Source organism: Antennarius striatus, chromosome 5 (assembly GCF_040054535.1).
Source record: "Antennarius striatus isolate MH-2024 chromosome 5, ASM4005453v1, whole genome shotgun sequence".
NCBI lineage: Eukaryota > Metazoa > Chordata > Actinopteri > Lophiiformes > Antennariidae > Antennarius > Antennarius striatus.
This window is the reverse complement of record NC_090780.1, coordinates 999162-1020000: the sequence shown is the minus strand read 5'-3', so window position 1 is coordinate 1020000 and position 20839 is coordinate 999162. Positions and strand designations below refer to the sequence as shown.

General features: G+C 45.3%; 1 protein-coding gene across 6 annotated transcripts in view; it reads left to right on the top strand.

Moving 5' to 3' along the window:
- Positions 1 to 20296, top strand: part of arhgef10la (Rho guanine nucleotide exchange factor (GEF) 10-like a) — a 95960-nt gene extending 75664 nt beyond the window's left edge. The window contains exons 23-28 of one of the 6 annotated variants that reach the window (XM_068315021.1): positions 717 to 874; positions 2280 to 2422; positions 10027 to 10198; positions 16565 to 16687; positions 16780 to 17358; positions 17663 to 20294. In XM_068315021.1, the coding sequence (XP_068171122.1) occupies positions 717 to 874; positions 2280 to 2422; positions 10027 to 10198; positions 16565 to 16687; positions 16780 to 17327 (1144 nt within the window). In that variant the 3' untranslated portion in view covers positions 17328 to 17358; positions 17663 to 20294. Of the gene's footprint in view, positions 1 to 716; positions 875 to 2279; positions 2423 to 10026; positions 10199 to 16564; positions 16688 to 16779 lie in introns of all 6 variants that reach the window. The other 5 variants (XM_068315022.1, XM_068315024.1, XM_068315020.1 and 2 more) reach the window with 5 other exon arrangements.
- Positions 20297 to 20839: the final 543 nt, after the last annotated feature.

The following is a 20839-nucleotide window of genomic DNA, read 5'->3' as shown; positions in this document are numbered from 1 at the left end:
TGTGTGTGTGTGTGTGTGTATACAGGTGTGTGTGTGTGTGTGTGTGTATACAGGTGTGTGTGTGTGTGTGTGTGTGTGTGTGTGTGTATACAGGTGTGTGTGTGTGTATACAGGTATGTGTGTGTAACAAACATCCATCTTTAAATCTCCACGTGATGACGTGGAGACGGCCTGTCAACTGTATTCAAGTGTACCTGAGATGCACAGACACACACACACACACACACACACACACACACACACACACACACACACACACACACACACACACACACACACACACACACACACACACATACCACACACACACAGACACACAGACACACACACACACACACGCACACACACACACAGACACACACACACACACACACACACACACACACCTGTATACACACACACACACACACACCTGTATACACACACACACACACACACACACCTGTATACACACACACACACACACACACACACACACACCTGTATACACACACACACACACACACACACACACACACACACACACACACACACACACACACACACACACACACACACACACTCACACACTAACACACACACACACACACACACACACACACACACACACACACACCTGTACACACACACACACACACACACACCTGTATACACACACACACCTGTATACACACACACACACACACACTGACTGTCCCCGTCCCTCTGTTGGACAGGGTCCTGGTCTACAGCTGTGTGGACGCTGCAGCCCAGTGTCTGGTCATCCTACAGAACCCAGAGGGCTGCCCCGTGCTGTGCCTGAAGCACTCGTCTCACTTCCTGTTTGCAGGCCTGGGGAACGGGACCCTGATGGTTTATGGGATAGGGAAGAACGGTAAGGTCGCCGCGGCAACGCAACGCTTCGTTCTCAGTTCGACGCTTCAGTCGTCTCCAGTGTTTGGGGATTATTTCATTTGTGATGTAAACGTGGACGTCCTCATGGAGGACAGTAACAGACGGAAACACGTTTCTGAGTTGTTTTTCTCATCAACTTAAACCAATATTGTTGTTTCAACTGAAAAATACAATCAGTCAAACTTTTGACACGAGAAATTAAGTTAGCAAGATTTTTTATTGATGAATAACATCCATTCATTCATTCATCCTTCCTTTCATCTTCAGGACAGTAGTGGTATCCTCAGGTTCTCCGTGGCCTCTGGGTGGCGCTGTGCCACCCCCCCCCCCTATGCACACAGAATGATTAATCACACCAAGCTGCTGCATGCCGATTAAATATTAGTATTCATTCTTTTATAGAAAAATGGGACATAAACCCGTGGTGCAGTGGGACTCTTGTGGACTCACCGCACCGATTTAAGATTAATGCCCCTGACTAGTGAGCTACTATCTCACACCACCAAGGCTTCAGCCCTGCTTTCTATCACAAAGCGTATAAATGCACACTTTTTCTTGGTGAGTATTGAGCAGCATCTACCCTCACTAATATATTCTCATCATATCTTAGTAGCAATACAGTATATATATATATGTATACAGCAGGAGCAGTATGACACCTTAGCTCAGGGCGAAACCCCCCTGTCAGAGGGCTCTGGCTCAGCCCCACATGGTTCGAGTGGCCAGGGGACATTTTCAAAAGGTGCAAACGTGACCTTTGGAACGAGCCAAGCAATTAACCTGTGGAAGTCAGAAGGCGCTGTTCCAACACGCTGCAGTAAGCAGCTGGAAATGTTAATTAAATGGCTAATAAACACCCACCTCGGCTTCCTTCACACATTGTGAAGGAACCGTAAACGTGTGCTCAGAGCGGCTGCAGCGCGCGTCCATCGATTCACGTGAAATAAAGCTCGGCTTTGTTTTCCTGCAGCAGAGAGAGAGAAAACTGGAGCTGGAAATATATTAGTTATTAGTTTGTGGGTGAAAAGGTGCAAACATGGTGCTGCACAGTGTGTGGTGATTAAAGTGGAGTAGTGCGCTCCTTATTTAGTCAACCTGTACTACATTTCCCTTCTCAAGGCTTTTTTTCAGTGTAATGAAAGAAAACAAGTGGACACTGAACCCTCACCGCCGACGCTTTAGTAATTGCTCAACAATGTTCGAGTCTTTTAAAAGTAAACACCAGGCAAACTTGCTGCTATAGATGTGGGAAGGATTTAATTGCTTGCTCAACGTGACAGTATTCCAACAGAAGTGGGACTAATGATGTGACTGTAGCCGTGGTAACAGCCCTGAGCGGATGGAGGGGCTTCTTCATCCCAGTCCTTGTTTCTGTGGTTTTTCAGGTGACCTGTGGGACCCGGACTCTCACAGACGGGTAAACCTGGGCTCTGAACCGGTGCAGACGCTGCTGGTGTTGGATGAGTCCGTGTGGGCGAGCTGTGGGAACTCTGTCACGGTGGTGGACATCTCCAGTCTCACCACTCAGGTAAATAACAGGAGGCAGTGTGTTATGTCAGGGTACAGGACAGAGAACAGAAGAAAGAGGCAATTCTGAAGACGCCCCCCCCCGGCTACACTTTGAGCTTTTATTCATGAGGATCTCAGACAGACGTTGTCTCATACAGAAAAACCCGACGGAGCTAAATATCCCTCCGATTCTATCTGGATTTTATCGGCCTGCACTAGCCCTACAGTACCCTACAGGGGGGCGTTATGAGGCTCCACAAAACCTGTTTGGAATGGTTAAAATAGTCCCCTGACCCTGCTGTACGGGTACAGTCTGCAGCGCTGCCAAACCTTCATCATTGGAGCATTTCCTTCTGCAAATTCAGCAAGGCAGTCAGAGACTGTAACATCCCTCGACACCCCTGGATCCAACATTTTACCCCGACCTACACATTTTATTGCCTCTGGCTTCCTGAAAATGTTGATTTTTGTTTTGAGATTGTATCTGATCAGGTTTCAGAGACGTGGACCGAAGAAGGTCTGCAGGGACCCCTCGTTCCTCGTGGTCAATGCGTTCAGGAACCACATGAGATTAACAAATTCCACGATAGAACGACAAACTATTTTATTATTTAGGGTAATTTAAATGTTTCTGAACCCCCCCCCCATACTGATATTAAACCACCTTCTATCTGTGTCACCTTTAAAACACTGATAGACTTTAAAGAACTTTAGTGTCTTACAGAAGTCAGAGACTCACAGAACGTAGAACACTTCAGGATGCTGCCAGCCAATAGGATGTGTGTACGGTATCATGTGACTGAACACACGAACACTGACATTACAAACATCACCACTTCACGGACCGTAACAAGATGTTCAAAGGCCTTGACGGTCCAACACACCCAGGGTCGTGTCAGTACACCTGCTGCCTGGCTGCTCAGTGTTTGAAGTACTTTCGAGAGCCTTTTCATAGGTAGAGGTAACGTCACTGCTGAGTGTTCTACAAGAGTCCATCAGCAGCTCCTGGAGCTCTCAGGTTTCGTGGCTCAAGTGAGCACTCGAAGCGTCTCTCAGATTCAAACTGGGCCCTTAGAGGAGGATGTTTGTCAGGAGAGGTCCTCATGTAGAGCCGTTTGCTCACCACCGTCTGGACAAAGTTAACCCGTCTTCTTCAAGGACATAGACCCAAATTTCAGGAGTTCAGATGTTCTCCAGCTCAGCGGACTCACCTGGCCCGTCAGTCCACAGACTTTCCAACGTTCTGGTGTTTTATTGATTGTTTTATGTATGGAGAACATTTCCTTCTCTTTGTGAAAGCATTCCTCACACAGCCCCAGAGAACCAGCTTTCTAATCTGTGATGCCGTCAGGATTTAGTGCCTGGAGCTGCGGCTCCAACCAGGAATCAAACCCTGTCCTCAGTTTGTTCAGAGTGGGAGCCTCACACACAAACAAGCCTGGTTCTGCTGTCGCTCCTGAGTTATGGTCCAACACTATCTCCACTAAACCCTCCTGAGTCTTGTTTCTGTCACGCTTTCCCATTCTGTCGAGTCATTCTCCAAGGTGTTGTGTCATCACTGGGGGGCAGGGGGGCCATTTCTCTTGCTGTGCTACTCAACAATGAATGAAACCCACAAAGTCTTCTGGGTAATGTTAGTATGACATTCAGATGCTGAACTGCCAACCATTACCATTTAATTACAACTCCCAGATGTGAGGGAGTGCAGACTGGTGTGAATGTGAAGAAGGTTTTTATTTACGGAGGAGCGTCTGAAGCAAAGCTGGGCTGAATAAAACTTAATGGTTTGTTTACATGTGATGTAAACTAAATGTGTGGGTCTCACTGGCCGCACCAGATACATGTGTTTTCATTTGAATCTAAATGAGCTGCAGCACTGGGAAAATGAAAATATAAAAATGTTAAGTCAAATCAAAATGCACGAGGTGATGGTACAGATTCAGTCATCCTGGTCCTGGGTCTCCAGAGCTGTTTAAGTAAATCCCCTGGACTCTAAGAAAGTTTCGTTCTTTAAGCGAGTTTCAGAAGGGACTGATTGTAAATTGGTGAAACTGGATGATGCTTGAAGTTACCAAAACACACGAAAAATAAAAATCGTTACTTGATCATGAAATCACTAGTAGACCATTAAAAGCAGATAATATCATGTGACTGTACAATAAATCAGAATCAGGACATGTAACTGTATATCATTAGCCTGTAGCAACCCCCGTGACCCACAATTAAGAGGTTTTTTTCTGTAAAAAACTAAAATTTGTAAAAAATAAAAACTAAAATTTCTTTGTCAGTTTAGAATATTTTCATATTAAACAAATATTATTGAAATGCATGACAAAATAAAATAAAGATGATCAATTACTACAATTGAAATGTTTGCTGATGTGATTAAGCGCTATACAAATAAAGGTTGGTTGCTTGATTGATTGATTGACAGATCATTGGATTGATTGATTGATTGATTGATTGATTGATTGATTGATTGATTGATTGATTTGGGATACTGACCAACTATTGTGTAATCAATTTTGTCAAGATGTGTCAAATGGTTCAGTTTTTTGTGTTCCTGAAAAACAGAAGAAATTGTTTGGCCATTATTTTAAGGAATTTTTATCTTGATACAAACGCAGTTTCCTGAAAATCTATTGATTTTTCCGGATGAGGAATCCTGCAGACATGAGTCTGGATTGATGAAGGGTTTTACCTGAGTCTGGATTGATGAAGGGTTTTACCTGAGTCTGGATTGATGAAGGGTTTTACCTGAGTCTGGATTGATGAAGGGTTTTACCTGAGTCTGGATTGATGAAGGGTTTTACCTGAGTCTGGATTGATGAAGGGTTTTACCTGAGTCGTCTCTACAGTCGTCCCTGTCTCATCGTGTTCCCTCTGTAAACGTTACAGACGTGATCCGTTCCTCTGGACACGTTTGGGTCGACCACCCTAACAGTCAGCTGTGTAACTACTTATTCAGCTTCGGTCATAGATGCTTTGGTACCCCCCCCATCATTTCTAAGGTCACTGCAGGACCTTCATTCTTATTCTGTGCAAAATTTGTCTGCGCTCGTTCCTTTTTTGCTTAGTTGGGTCAAATTACGAGAGCGAGCAGCGGACAAATGTGGACGATGATCTGGGAGACAGCTGCTTCTTGAGTCAGCCTCAACATGCTGATAATCAGCAGCGCGCCGAGCCAGGATGTCCGCTTTTATTTCTTCACTTCCTTCCTGCAGCCCCGTCCTCCAGAGACCGGAGCTTAATCAGCTGAACGGCTCCGCCGCCGAGGCTCCGTTCTGGGTCACCGTTTCTCCCTCAGAGCGCCAGAGGTCAGCTCTGGTTACTGCTTTGCTAACCTTGTCTTTCTCACTAATGTGGACTCCAGAGGACTTCACCAGGTCTGTGGTGCACATAAAGGGGGTGTAGCAGCAGCGTTTGGCACCTGCAGCAGGAGATTTGATTTGGAGCGGCGCTGGGGGGTCGTGGGCTCGTATTCACATCACTTCTGTCCGCTGTTCTCCCCGGCAGACGTGTCACATTTGCTCTGCCGTTGCACCATTTATCCCTGACTTACTGGACTCTTGGCTGCCTGTTTGGTCGGCTGGTCTTTGCATTCTGCTGCGTGAGGCGTTCCTTTAGAAAGAATCACAACTGATGGCTTGTTTGCCTGATATTACAGGATCTTCCGATGTTCAGAGTATCTAAGCGCACCTAAAAGCCTTTCATTTCTCATAAACCATCGGTACGCCTGATATATGAAAACAGTTTTCAAATAGGCCGTTCATTGAAGGTGGTCCTTGTAGTCCAGTGCGCCTTATAGTGCGGAAAATACTGTATTTAAATACAAGACAACCCTCTGAGTCCGTCTTTGTAAACATGGCTAGAAACCTCCTCCAGCGACAAACCACAAGAACTGTTTCTGCTTAACAATGTGTGTGATCTCAGGTTAGTATTAGTCCAGTATGTGGACCCAACCCTGGGGGGGTGGGGGGGCAAGCAGGCAAATCAGCACCAGCAGGATAATCTCACTGACAGAAGAGATGCAGGGACGGAGACGTGTTACTAAATAAGACTTTTACGTTTACTTTGCGTCTCAGATACGTTTTCTAAAATGCTTACAACTTTCTTGGAAATCGACTTTGAAAATGTCCAACTTCCTGTAGAAAGGTCGCTGCTACTGACGCTATTTCTGTTTGTCTGTCTACCTGTTAAAAGGTGTGATGGGCTAACTGGGCTGCTAACCAGTTAGCACCCGCTAACGTAACCGTTACTGTGCAGATCCGTCCTACAGGAGATGTTGTGGAGAATCTGCTTAAACGCTAAACCTCAGCTGCCTGAATGAGTTTCATGGTCTGTGTTCTCTTTCCTTTGGAGGGTGTTTAATGCAGTAGGTGGACACCAGATATGTTAAATGTGGGTGGGTGCACCTAATCTATGCATTACACTGAAACAGAACATTTTGTGCCCTGGAAAGCAGCTGCTTTTCTGATTGTGTGTGTGTGTGTGTGTGTGTGTGTGTGTGTGTGTGTGTGTGTGTGTGTGTGTGTGTGTTACACCTTCAAGGCTAAATGTACTTGATGGGAAGAAGGTTTGTCTAAAACCAACAAAGTCTAACAGTCTTTCCCGCGTTTGTTTCTAGGGTTACGTGATTCTGGTTTCTTACAGAAAATACTAACATCTAAGATCTAACTAACATCTATGTCATCATAATGTGTATTTATTCCTTTATTTTGTATTAGTTTACATACTGGGCCAATCCAAACCTTCAAAATTGACCATGTTTTTGTTGTCAAATCGGACTACCTTGTGTCCAGCAGCAGTAATATTATAATACTATGTAGATCTAGAATATATTCACTGTCTCTCCTCTGGACATGTCCAAACCATCTCAGTCTGGCCTCTCTGACTTTATCTCCAATGTGTTCCAGATGTCAGATTAGTAATTTCAGATGTTACAGATATCATTGATACGTCTGTAATGACGAATCAATAATTAACCCCCACCCAGCGGAAGGTGTAAACCGATTGGTTCTCACAAAAATACCACTTAATAAACCGTATTTACTCTCCGGTTCGGCGGCCTGACGGCGGCAGCAGGAGCCGTGGCTCGCTCACTTTGACTCTGTGTAATTAGGGAGAAAATTAGGAAAAGCAACCAAATTATATTTTAATTTGCAAATAGTCACTCAGTAGGGGCTGATTAGAATCTGATGGTGATGCAGAGGAAACATGTTCCTTCAGGATTATGAGGCTTTGTGTCGTGACTCAGACTCTGTCTCAGGGACAGGTTGAGCATCGTTTTGGAGCTCATCAGACCTCATGTGGATCCAGTCTTTACGGATGGCAATCCAACATTTACAGTACGGTCGCCAATGACTTCCTGAACGTCCCTCTGTGGGGCCACAAGGTTTGACAGTGATTAATGAGACAATTATACAGCTTCCTCAGTACAGGAGGAGGTTTTCCTTCCCAACTCAACTGGTGTGAACTGTTGTCCCAGGAACAGAGGGGGTTATGGAGATGGGGTCCATCTGTCTACCGTGTTTCAGTTCTGGACCATAACTTGAACAAATGACCCCCAGAATATTGAATTCTATTGAAACTACCAATAGACAGCAGAGAGTCTCTTCTTTCATCAGGAAAAAGTGTTTATATGCAGTAGAACATTGGCTGGTTTCACCAAAATCAACAGTTCTTAACCAGAAAACCAAGAAAACAATCAGTACGAAGCCAAGTCGGCAGAACAGTGACTCTGATGCTAATACTTTTAGCCTTAGTGACACCTCAAACATCTGAACAGTGGTTTCCTTCTGTGAAACAACAACAACTCAGAAATCACTGCTGATAGTAAAATAGTTTATTGATGGATATATAACTATGTAGATCTATGATGTTGGTAGTGGAGCTCTGCCAGAGCTAGCAACCAACCACCACCCAACCAGCTGTATGCTCGCAAAACATCCCATAGAGGCAGGGTTCAAAGGTTGAAGGTTGGCAGTGTTGAAGCATCCTCTGGTGGTAGGTGAGACCAACCAACCAATCAAACAACCAACAAACCTACCAACCCACCAACCAATCAACCAACCAACCAATCAACCAATCAACCAACCAACCAACCAACCAACCAACCAACCAAGAAATTCGAAAGGCCCCGTCTGAGTTAAACATGTTGTTTGTAGGACACTCCCACATACTGGATAGGTGACACTTTGGTTTTTAACAGATTTTAAGCCTCTGAATTGTATTTAAATTCTGAATTATCTCTGAATTTAAATTTCCCAGTTTGGGATCAATAAAGTGCATCTTATCTTAGCTGTGAATGTGGTTTTGAAGTCACTGTTGGTTTGCAGTCCTGTAACGAATGTTAGTGGCTCTGAGGAGTTCATGGACAGATGGATGGATTCGTCCAAATTTTAAATATTTGCTCAGATATTCAATAAACAACAATTACTATACAGAATAACAGCTCAGATAATTCTGGCTTGCTGTCATTCGTCAAAGAAAAGCACCCGTAGTGGTGGTGGGGGGGGGCGCAGAGTGTTCCACGCTTCCTTTAATGTACTTTTTTATTACCCACATCAAAATGTTGATGGCCATACCTAAAAAGAAGAAGACGCATTGCTTACCCGTCGCGAGGCGGAGGAACCCGGCGGTGAGGAGTCAATTAAAAAAAATCATCAAAGCCGTCTTTCCTCTCCCCCAGTTCCAAACAAAGAAGGACCCCCTGGCAAGGGCGCACAAACAGGTGCTAATCCCTGGCCGCCAGTACACTCGGGTTTGGAGAGTAGGGTGTGTGTGTGTGTGTGTGTGTGTGTGTGTGTGTGTGTGTGTGTGTGTGTGTGTTTTCTCACTGACTAATTGCCCAGCCTCATGAAACTCAGCCAATGACAGCAGTGTGAGTTTGAAGATGATGCCCCAACCGCCCCTGTCACGCCTCGGACCTCGGGGGCAGCATGTGTTGCCGTGATAAGGCTCATTGCATTTCTTTCAAGTTACTCATTAAGACTGTGTGCCTGCAACTCTTCTTCCATTGTGCTCTTAAAATATAATAAGAGCACAGAAATGATGCAAAAACACCCTGAGTGTCAGGAAATCTGTAATTGCAAAATAAGGAGGAACAGTTTGATTTTATTTACCGATAAACACGAGTAGAGGACACGTTAACCAAATGCTGATTTAACCGTGACAGTAATTTGGTGGCGTCCTGTCAAATATAAACTCAGGTCGACGGTTTTAGGTGTCGCTCACACCCGGTTCTGCTGTCACCATGTTCACGATGGCGCTGCTAACTCCTGTGATTGGTCTGCTTTGGAGACACAAGTCCAATCAATAACCTTCTCCCTCCTCCACCTTTCTCTCCCGTCTTTGTACCATTTTCTTGTTGTTTGTTGATTCCATAGTTTGGAAAAATGTTCACATTTAATGAATAAACAGAAAGGAGCATCATTTCCATGTCTGGATGGTTGGTTGAAAGGAAAAAGACCTTCAGAGTGTTGGAGGAAACTCCATGGAGATGAAGGAGGACCCCAGATGGACTTCATGAACCTTTAATGTCATTTACTGGATGCTATGAATGACTGCATGTTCCCTCCATGTTGCCTTGACTTACAGCAGCATTGCTGTGTCCGTTTGCAGACGTTTGAAGTCCACCCCGACCCGGCGGTCAGCGTCGCCCACATGGCGTCTGCCGGCGGAGGGGTGTGGATGGCGTTCTCCCAGGGTTCCTCCATCCGTCTCTTCCACACGGAGACGCTGGAGCTCCTGCAGGAAATCAACATCTCAACGCGCTCAACGCTGCTGAACACGGGTAGGCGTGTACACACACCCACACACACACACACACACACACACACACACACACACACACACACACACACACACACACACACACACGGGTCAGCAGGAAGCTGCTGACCCGCTGCATTTTACATCATTTTCCCTCCGAATCACCAAATATCTTCACAACCATTCAGATAGAAAGATGAAACAAAAAGCACATGACTCAGACAGCAACAGGGATGAGGATGAGATGATGACCTTGACCTTGAGAAAACTAGGTCAAGGTCAAACTTTTGTACATTTATTTGCATGTATCTCAGGCACAGGATGAGATAGAAAGACGAAACAAAAGGCGTTATATTCAGGGAGGCGAGGGGATGAAAATTGGATAACCTTGACCTTGAAAAGCTAGGTAGAGGTCAAATTTTCACTTTTATACCTTATAGGTACACATCTCTGAAACCTGATGAGATGTAATCACAAAACAAAAAGCAACATTTTTAGGAAGCCAGAGGCACAAACATGTGATGATGACCTTCACCTTTGGAAAACAAGGTCATTGTCATACTCCATAGTATACAATAGAGTTCATTGCTGCGACCATAAAAGTAGGTCAGGGTAAAATGTTGAATTCAGGGGTGTCGCAGGATGTTGTAGTCCTGACTGCCTTGTTTTATTTGCACGGGTAATACTTGTGTCGTGGTGATGTTAGCCCAGTCGTGTCTGGTCCACGTTGACCCTCTGACCTGAGTCAGCCTCCGTCTCAGGCCTTCATGACCCCACAGTGGATCCATGTGGTGTGAAAGAGATTTATACCACAGAAAGAAAGTCAGTGAAGAGCACTAAAACGCTTCATACCAAAGGTTTCCATGGAAACAATCTGGTCTTCCTTGACACATTCACACTTCTCTGGTATTGTTCCTGCTACACCTCTTTCTGTCCACATTTGCTTCCTCACTTTCCTCCCTTGAGAGTTAATATTTTCCTTCCCATCCGTCGTTCTGCCTCCCACATTCTGTTTCATCTCATTTGTTATGCTTTAAAATCCTCTCACCCGGTCCGTTCAGGACGCCACCGATCGCCCGTTACTCCCCGTGTGCCTTCTCTCATACGGATGAAATATTTATGTGGGCGATTTCCCTTTTTGTTTTCCAGGAAACAACAATGGTAAACAAATTAGCTGTTTTAAAGCTGCATAATAGTGATAACCACAATGCATCAGTGGTTTGTTCAGGCTGGGGCGGGGCTGACATCAGCTCATTCAGTCCGTGTGAGGCTCTGGTCCAGCTTCAGGAGGTGTAGAACAGGACCCTGTCTGACGTCCAGGTAAATAAATCTGAGCCATGAAGCATCAGAACTCCTACCTGGTCATGGCTGGTTAGCTCGCAGGCTAGCGCCGCGGTCCTGCTGGTGTTTCGTACAGTCCAGCCTGTCAGTCTGGGACGTCAGTGGGACTCTAAAGGGCTTTAAGCAGTCTGTCAGTGTTTTAAAGGTGATACAGATAGATATTACATGAGTTTGACTAACGAACAAAGATTCTAGAGTATGCTGTCTTCATTTCCCTTCGAGGATCATAATAACTACAGTATTTTCCGCTCTATGAGGCGCGCCTTCCACGAATGGCCTGTTTAAAAAGTTTTCTCACAAATACGGCCCACTGGTCAATAAGGCGCACCGTCGGTGTTTGAGAAAATTAAAGGCCTTTAGGTGCGCCTTACAGTGTGGAAAATACTGAGTGTGTGTGTGTGTGTGTGTGTGTGTGTGTGTGTGTGTGTGTGTGTATATGTATATATATATACACACATATATATACATATAGTAAAATAACCGTCACCACGATGAACAGTCTCATTACGGACCGGTTCTTTCCAGCTGCAGACGAGGTTGAGTAAAGTCGGGGTGAAGGTGGATCCCCCCTCTCAGGTGACTGGACAGTCTGTAGTGAGACCTCCTGCTGCTAAGTGGACAGAATAAGGTTTATAATTCCTTCAGACGACCCGGTTCTGCTCCGTCCCGTCACCGTTCAGGACCAGCGCCCCTCTAACGTACCCTAACATTGACTTTAAACGTCTGTGATGGGGAATTTATTCCAGCCTGAACTTGTGACCGCAGAATTTAAATAAACCAAACTGCAAAATCAAATTTAGATAAAAAGTCTCTCCTTTAAAATGTTTTTTTTCCTTTTTGTTTGAAGACAGACTTTCAGGAGACGGACTCAGAGGTCATCTCCCCCCGAGCCGCTGCGCTCCCTTGAAATATTCAGCAAATTGGAGGGAGGTGGCAGCCTGAAGGCACGGCCCTGGGGGGGAGATAAGGGTGAAAAGAGAAAGACTTGTTCAGCTCATGTCTTCAGGGGCCACAAAGAGAAAAGGTTCTCTGACTTAACTTGTGATTTGTCGAGCTCACAGGAGAACAGAGGATCCCCCCGACGCTCTGAAGCACAGATCCTCACATGAAATACTGGTACGCCCCCCCGACCAGAGGCCTGTGCTCAGCTCTCCTTGACTCAGGCCAGGACATGCTGTAATGATACATCCCATAATCCGCTCCCTTGATGTGATTTCTGCTCAACGGGGACTTTGAGTTGCCGTAAACAAGAGAAAAGTTGCTGCTGAGGAAACTCCTGTTCTGGTTCGTCTAACGCCTCTAATGGCTCCGCCCTCAGGGGGAGGAGCAACACTAGAATAACGTCTCAGTGACACGGACGCGTTTATCTCTGGACGTGTGGTGAGGTTCCTGGCTGGGGGGGCGCTGACTTCATCACACCCAGATTCACACACACATGAACCTACAGTTTAGTGTATTCACCATTTAATACCAACAGTCAGGGGGTTCTGTTGAAGTCTCAGCAGAATTATTTACACCTATAAACTAACACACATAAACCCTTTGGATTAAAATAAGTCATCTTGTTTCCTACACGTTCATTTATACGTAATGTTTACTATAACTGAAGTCCACGCGTCGCTGCTTCAGAACAGAAGCATCAAAACACTTTGGTTTGAGATACGTAATCCTCTGTTCATGGCGAGGCGAGAGGAAAACATGAGTGGCTGTAGTTTACTGTCACTTCTTCTACGGCTGGGGAAGAGGAATCCCTGGGATCAGCAGCGCCCCCTACCAGGAGGCAGGAGAACTGCGTGCCTCACTTCGTGCCTTTTCCCAGCGGCTTCAGGACCGCTCAACTCCAGAGAGACGTTACACACATGCAGTTGTTGATAAAACACTATACATTATATACATTAGCTAAATGATGGGGATTTAGTGCATAGATCAAACGTGTTTGAACATTTTAACAGCGACCTATAGAGAGATAGCTTTATGGTCTCACTGGGTGCCGGGGGTCCAGATGAAACCGGATGACCCCTCCAGGTCTCCACCAACAGGCTCCGTCAACACGCCGCAGCAGCAGCTCCGTACCTGAGATGATTCATCTCTGCATGAATTAATGACACCACTGGGCAAATCACCAGAAAACACGAAACTAAACACGGCTACACGTGTAAATTAGCATCTGATCACACGAGTTCTGCTGTAATTCAATTAGGACTGCTGTGGATATTATGGATAGCTAGTCCACAATGGGAATACAAAAATAAATCCACAAACAATGTTCTCCGATCCTTTGTGACGTGGAAACAAAAGATGTGCAAATATAAGAATAATTATAATAATTTGAGTCATCTCCCCGTCACGCTGCAGCTACACACGCAGGACTGTTAGCGGTGGAAACACGTGTGAACCGTGTGTCACGTCTCAGGACACACAGAAACACACAGATCGTCAGCGAATAGCAGGGAGAAGGATTGTGTCCCAAATCCCATAATGCATCACTCTGACAGAGCTGACTAACAGAAACACGCGTTTTTATTGGTATTTAAACACAGAGGTCAACCTGTCACAGTCTTCTTCTTCTCCTCTGGGCTGTTCCCTCAGGGGTCTCCACAGCCAATCAGTGTCCTCCATCTAACCCTGTCTTCTCATCCTCTTCTCTCACACCAACTACCTTCATGTCCTCTTTCACTACATCCATAAACCTCCTCTTTGGTCTTCCTCTAGGCCTCCTGCCTGGCAGTTCAAAACTCAGCATCCTTCTACCAATATATTCACTATCTCTCCTCTGGACATGTCCAAACCATCTCAGTCTGGCCTCTCTGACTTTATCTCCAGAACCTCTAACATGTGCTGTCCCTCTGATGTACTCATTCCTGATCCTATCCATCCTGGTCACTCCCAGAGAGAACCTCAGCATCTTCATCTCTGCTACCTCCAGCTCTGTCTCCTGTCTTTTCCTCAGTGACACTGTCTCTAGACCAAACAACATCTCTGGTCTCACCACAGTTTTGTACACCTTTACTTTCATTTTAGCTGAAACTCTTCTATCACACATCACACCTGACACTTTCCTCCACCCGTTCCATCCTGCCTGGACACGCTTCTTCACCTCTTTTCCACACTCTCCATTGCTCTGGACTGTTGAGCCTAAGTACTTCAAATCCTCCCCCTTCTTGATCTCTTCTCCCTCTAACCACTTCTCTTCAAAGTTCTCTTTCCATCTTCTCATCACACTACTGACACCTGTCAATAGACTTCCATCCCTATCCTTAATCACCCTAACCTGCTGTACGTCCTTCCCATCTCTGTCTCTCTGTCTTGCCAACCGGTATAGATCAGTCTCTCCCTCCTGACTGTCCAACCTAGCATACCTTCACCTTACACTGCTAACCCTAACCCTAAATGTAACTCAGTGTAATGTAACTAAATGTAACTACTCCTTAATGTAACTAATAAATGTAACTAAATGTAACTCAGTGTAATGTAACTAAATGTAACTACTCCTTAATGTAACTAATAAATGTAACTAAATGTAACTCAGTGTAATGTAACTAAATGTAACTACTCCTAAATGTAACTAATAAATGTAACTAAATGTAACTCAGTGTAATGTAACTAAATGTAACTACTCCTTAATGTAACTAATAAATGTAACTAAATGTAACTCAGTGTAATGTAACTAAATGTAACTACTCCTTAATGTAACTAATAAATGTAACTAAATGTAACTCAGTGTAATGTAACTAAATGTAACTACTCCTTAATGTAACTAATAAATGTAACTAAATGTAACTCAGTGTAATGTAACTAAATGTAACTACTCCTTAATGTAACTAATAAATGTAACTAAATGTAACTCAGTGTAATGTAACTAAATGTAACTACTCCTAAATGTAACTAATAAATGTAACTAAATGTAACTCAGTGTAATGTAACTAAATGTAACTACTCCTTAATGTAACTAATAAATGTAACTAAATGTAACTCAGTGTAATGTAACTAAATGTAACTACTCCTAAATGTAACTAATAAATGTAACTAAATGTAACTCAGTGTAATGTAACTAAATGTAACTACTCCTTAATGTAACTAATAAATGTAACTAAATGTAACTCAGTGTAATGTAACTAAATGTAACTACTCCTTAATGTAACTAATAAATGTAACTAAATGTAACTCAGTGTAATGTAACTAAATGTAACTACTCCTTAATGTAACTAATAAATGTAACTAAATGTAACTCAGTGTAATGTAACTAAATGTAACTACTCCTTAATGTAACTAATAAATGTAACTAAATGTAACTCAGTGTAATGTAACTAAATGTAACTACTCCTTAATGTAACTAATAAATGTAACTAAATGTAACTCAGTGTAATGTAACTAAATGTAACTACTCCTTCATGTTAAATAACTGAATTTCTGACTTATTCTAGTTCCAAACATTACAGTTAGACAGAAAAAACATGTTTGTTTGTTTCTCTGTTCTAACATAAATCCTTTTCATTTGTCAGGTTATTAAACCCACAGAACTCCATCAATCAAGGATCAAACTATCAATCAATAAAGAAAAATAACATCAGACACAAGTTAGGACGTTAACTTTGTTAAAAATGGTTTTATCGAAGTTAAAATGGGCTGAATTACTGAATTGTGGGAAATGTAGTTTTGGTCAAAGCACACTTTTGACCTATTGATTTTTAGACACTCTGACCTTTTATGCTCTCGGGGGCCACATTAAATGATGTGGAGGGCCACATGTGGCCCCCAGACCTTGAGTTTGACATAATTATGTGCTTGAAAGTATTGAGAGTTTTTCCTCCAGAAGTTTCTTCCAACAGTGGACCAGTCTAATGTCTGATAATCTAATGTCTGATAATCTAATGTCTGATAATCTAATGTCTGATAATCTGGCTCTACCTGGAGGCAGTGGATGTGTTCCGCTGGTCAAACACTCATGGATCCCAGAGCTTAGACCGGACCGGAGCTGACTCGGGGGGGTGAGTCGGTGGTGATGCTGTGAAGCTGACCCCCACCCTACATGTTGTCTCCCCTACAGAGCCCCAGAGCACCCGGGTCACCAGCCTGCTCATCTGCCAGGGGCTGCTGTGGGTGGGGACCGCTCAGGGCCTCATTATCACCCTACCAGTCCCCAAACTGGAGGGGATCCCCAAAATAACAGGTATGATCGGGGGGTGGGGGGGGGGTGAACAGCCACTAGAGAGGTCAGGGGTCAGCGTGTGTGTGTGTGTGTGTGTGTGTGTGTGTGTACAGGGAAGGGCATGGTGTCCCTGAACGCCCACTGCGGCCCGGTGGACTTCCTGGTCTCCGCCTCCTCCACGCTGTCCCCGGAGCTGCTGAAGAGGGACTCCATCGGGGACGCCCCCAACGCCGCCGGGGGGGGCGAGGAGCGCGGCGACGCCCCCTACCAGGAGCCCCTGCAGCCGCCCGGCGCCGGCCAGAGGAACGGCAGAGGTAGGGGGCGGAGCGTCCTGCTGCAGTACCGCCTCCGCTCCACCTCCGGCCTGCCGGGACGCCCGCTGACGGCGCAGGGCGACGGGGTGTCCCACTCCTCCCAGGAGTCTCTGGAGCACAGCGTGGAGGACGGATCCATCTACGAGCTGAGCGACGACCCCGACACGTGGGTGAGGGGGCGTCCCAGCGAGAGGGACGGGGGGCGCAGGGACAGGGTGGTGTCTGCAGCCGTCATCTCTGGAGGGAGGGGCTTCCGGAGGCTGAAGGAAGGAGCGGCGGGGGCGAGGACGTCCGGGGACGCTCTGGAGAACGTTCTCATGGCGTGGCAGCTGCCTCTGACCGTCTGACACGGAAACATCACCTCATCACGGATTTGTGGTAGGCAGTCATGTGATACCGTACACGCATTCTATTGGCTGACGGAGTCAGGAAGTGTGTTACGTTCTGTGAGTCTCTGACTTCCATGAGACACTGAAGTGCTTTTAACAGCCTATCAGAGGGTTTTAAAGGTGACACAGATAGAAGGTGGTTAATATCAGTATGGGGGGGTCAGAAACGTTTAAATTACCCTAAATAATAAGATAAATAGTCCCAACAGACGCATAACTTCTTCGTTCTGTTAGCCTGTCCACAAGTCCTACTCTGTCTTCTGGGTGCTACCTTACTGCCTTTGACGCTGCAGAACGTTTGGTCAACATTGTGGTTTGTTGGGGAGACAAACGCAGTCCAGCATCCAGGGTCACGTCCAGCAGGTCCACCTCCAGACCATCTAGGACCAGCCCCCCCAACCCTGCCTGGACAGCTGCTGCAACAGTCGTTTAGTGGAACCGAAGGATTCCTGCACAAACTGTCAGAAACCGTCCAGAGACCTGTCCTTCATGCTTCATCCTCATCGGGGTGTCCACCTGACTGCAGTTCTTTGTTCGCTCACTAACACACGTGTGGACGGATTAGTGAACGATAATAGAGAGAACTAGTCTTTAGCGTTTAAAGGAACTGTTTCAGCTCAAAACGGGAGCAAAAAGCCAAAAGTGTTTCTGTTTTGGTCCTGTGGAGTCAGAAGGTCAGGATGTTCTTTCGGCGAGCGGTACTGTCGTCTCATTGGACGCTCTGAATGTCCAGCCGTGCCACACATCCGTGTGATGGTTCCTGTTCTTGCCTTAGTTAACATTGATACGCATCACTTCCTGTGAATGTACGATTGGTTCTCTAGTGCCACGAACTGACCCTGAAGACACCAACAGGTCGGTCTGCCCCAACAGCATTTGTTTTCCTCAACATTTTTATAACTGAGTAGGAGGTTCATGTTAGCTCAGGCTATCTCATGTTAGCTCAGGCTATCTCATGTTAGCTCAGGCTATCTCATGTTAGCTCAGGCTATCTCATGTTAGCTCAGGCTATCTCATGTTAGCTCAGGCTATCTCATGTTAGCTCAGGCTATCTCATGTTAGCTCAGGCTATCTCATGTTAGCTCAGGCTATCTCATGTTAGCTCAGGCTATCTCATGTTAGCTCAGGCTATCTCATGTTAGCTCAGGCTATCTCATGTTAGCTCAGGCTGGCTCATGTTAGCTCAGACTAGCTAATGTTAGCTCAGACTAACTCGTGTTAGCTGGGACTATCTCATGTTAGCTCAGACTAGATAATGTTAGCTCAGACTATCTCGTGTTAGCTGGGACTAACTCGTATTAGCTCAGATTAGCTCGTGTTAGCTCAGACTAACTCATGTTAGCTCAGACTGTTTCATGTTAGCTAGGACTAGCTTGTGTTAGCTCGGACTAACTCGTGTTAGCCCGGACTAGCTCGTGTTAGCTCGGACTAGCTCGTGCTAGCTTGAACTAGCTCCCTAAATGATTTGGTAAACGAATGTCGTGAGTGTAATGTCTGGTTCCTCTGTACTCCACTTGTACTCACGTTGTAGCGTTATTACAGGTTAATTTGAGGAGATTACATAATCTAATCCTGCCCAGACACAGTACGTAGATTTCTGTCCCACTCTTCACTACCAGCTGGATTAAACGTGTATGCTCACTTTAGCTCATATTATGGGTAATCTACAGTTCTGGATTAAAAGTGGAAGCAGCTGACGCGCTGCCACGTTGGTACGAACCCCTCCCTGCTTTGGGGTCCTGTTCACTATAATTGTGATGGAGGGGGTGTCATGTAGCATGTTAGCCTGTCATGTAGCATGTTAGCCTGTAAAGTAAACTGTATGTGAACACAATAATAATAATAAAACTCGTTCCATGACTGTCTGACATGCAGTGGACTGAACAGGTCAGTGTTTGTTCATCCACGACGTCCAATAGCAGCGTCTGCTGTCAACACGGACAGGCAGGCATGACATCACACCACACCAGGAAGCACACGCTTAAAGCATGTTGGAAACTGGAGTCCAACCAACCAACCAGCCAGCCAACCAACCAGGCAACCAAGTAACCAACCAGTTAGACAACTAACCAGACTGTCAAACAACCAGTCAGCCATCCAGTCAAACAACTAACCAGCCAGCCAACCAACCAGCCATGTAACCAACCAACCAACCAGTTAGACAACTAACCAGCCAACCAACCAACTAATTAACCAACCAACCAACTAACCAGCCAACCAACTAACCAGCCAACCAACCAACCAACCAGCCAACCAAGTAACCAGCCAACCAACTAGCCAGCCAGTTAGACAACTAACCAACCCGTCAAGCAACTAACCAGCCAGCCAACCAACAAACCTACCAACCAGCCAGCCAACCATCCAACCAATTAGACAACTAACCAACCCGTCAACCAACTAACCAGCCAGCCAACCAACCAGCCAGCCAGCCGACCAACCAACCAGCCAGCCGACCAGCCAGCCTCCCACAGAAGCCAGAAGTCTTTATCTCTACTTCTCTCTGACTCTCCACCTGTGTGCTGATGTTTGCTGCTGACCACGGTCTCTTTGATTCCGGTACGTTTTAAACTAACATCCATGTAACAGTGGAGTAAACATGTTGAACCGTTAGCATACTAACGCATGTACAGTTTATCCATGTTCCACAACCGTGTTCAGACTGTATGAAATCGTTTATGGGATTTAGTTTGGGGAGGTGTAAAAACCAGGTCCTGTTTATTACAGATTGTCTCGTATAGTTTCTGTTTGTCCCTTGTGTTTTATTAGCTGTGATAACTTTTAATCTGAATAATAGCTGCGCCCTGTGAACACGGTGATGTTGTTAAAACCTGTCCAGGTACAGACTGAAAGAGACACCTCAGACTTTAACGTATTAGATGGAATAAAAGTTGAGTGGAATGAATGTTGGTCACAGTTTATTGACCGTCCTCCTCTCCAGTCGCTGCTTCCATGCGGCGTTTCCATTGGAATGAGACGTTACTAGCATAATGAGCAGTCCACCTTTAGCCTGTTTGCTTCTGGTCCCTGCACACATCGTGACTTCATCGTGTCACCCCGTTAAAATCACAACAGGTAGTTGGAGTGATGGCCAACCTGTTAAAGGTAAGGTGGAAAAGGGAAACTGAAGGGATTGTTTGGGTGGCAGTAAAACACATAATTAAATATCCTGCAAACAGGAAGGCAGGACCTCGTCTCCTTGGTGCAACGGTTTCATTTTCTATGTCTAAATATTATCACAACCATTTTCTGCATCATCAAGCATGACTTTGGGTTTTTGCCATTGGACCTGATGGTGATGATGTTTGAAGATCTTTGGAACAGAGGTTTAGGATTTACATCTGTGCTGAACTTCATTAGCATTTCCATGCTAATGCTCTGGTTGCCTGTGTGACTGGAATGGAAGATCATGTCTGTGGTGTAGCATTTGAATTACGATCTTTATTTGCTCATTTTTCTTTGCTTCCTGTTAT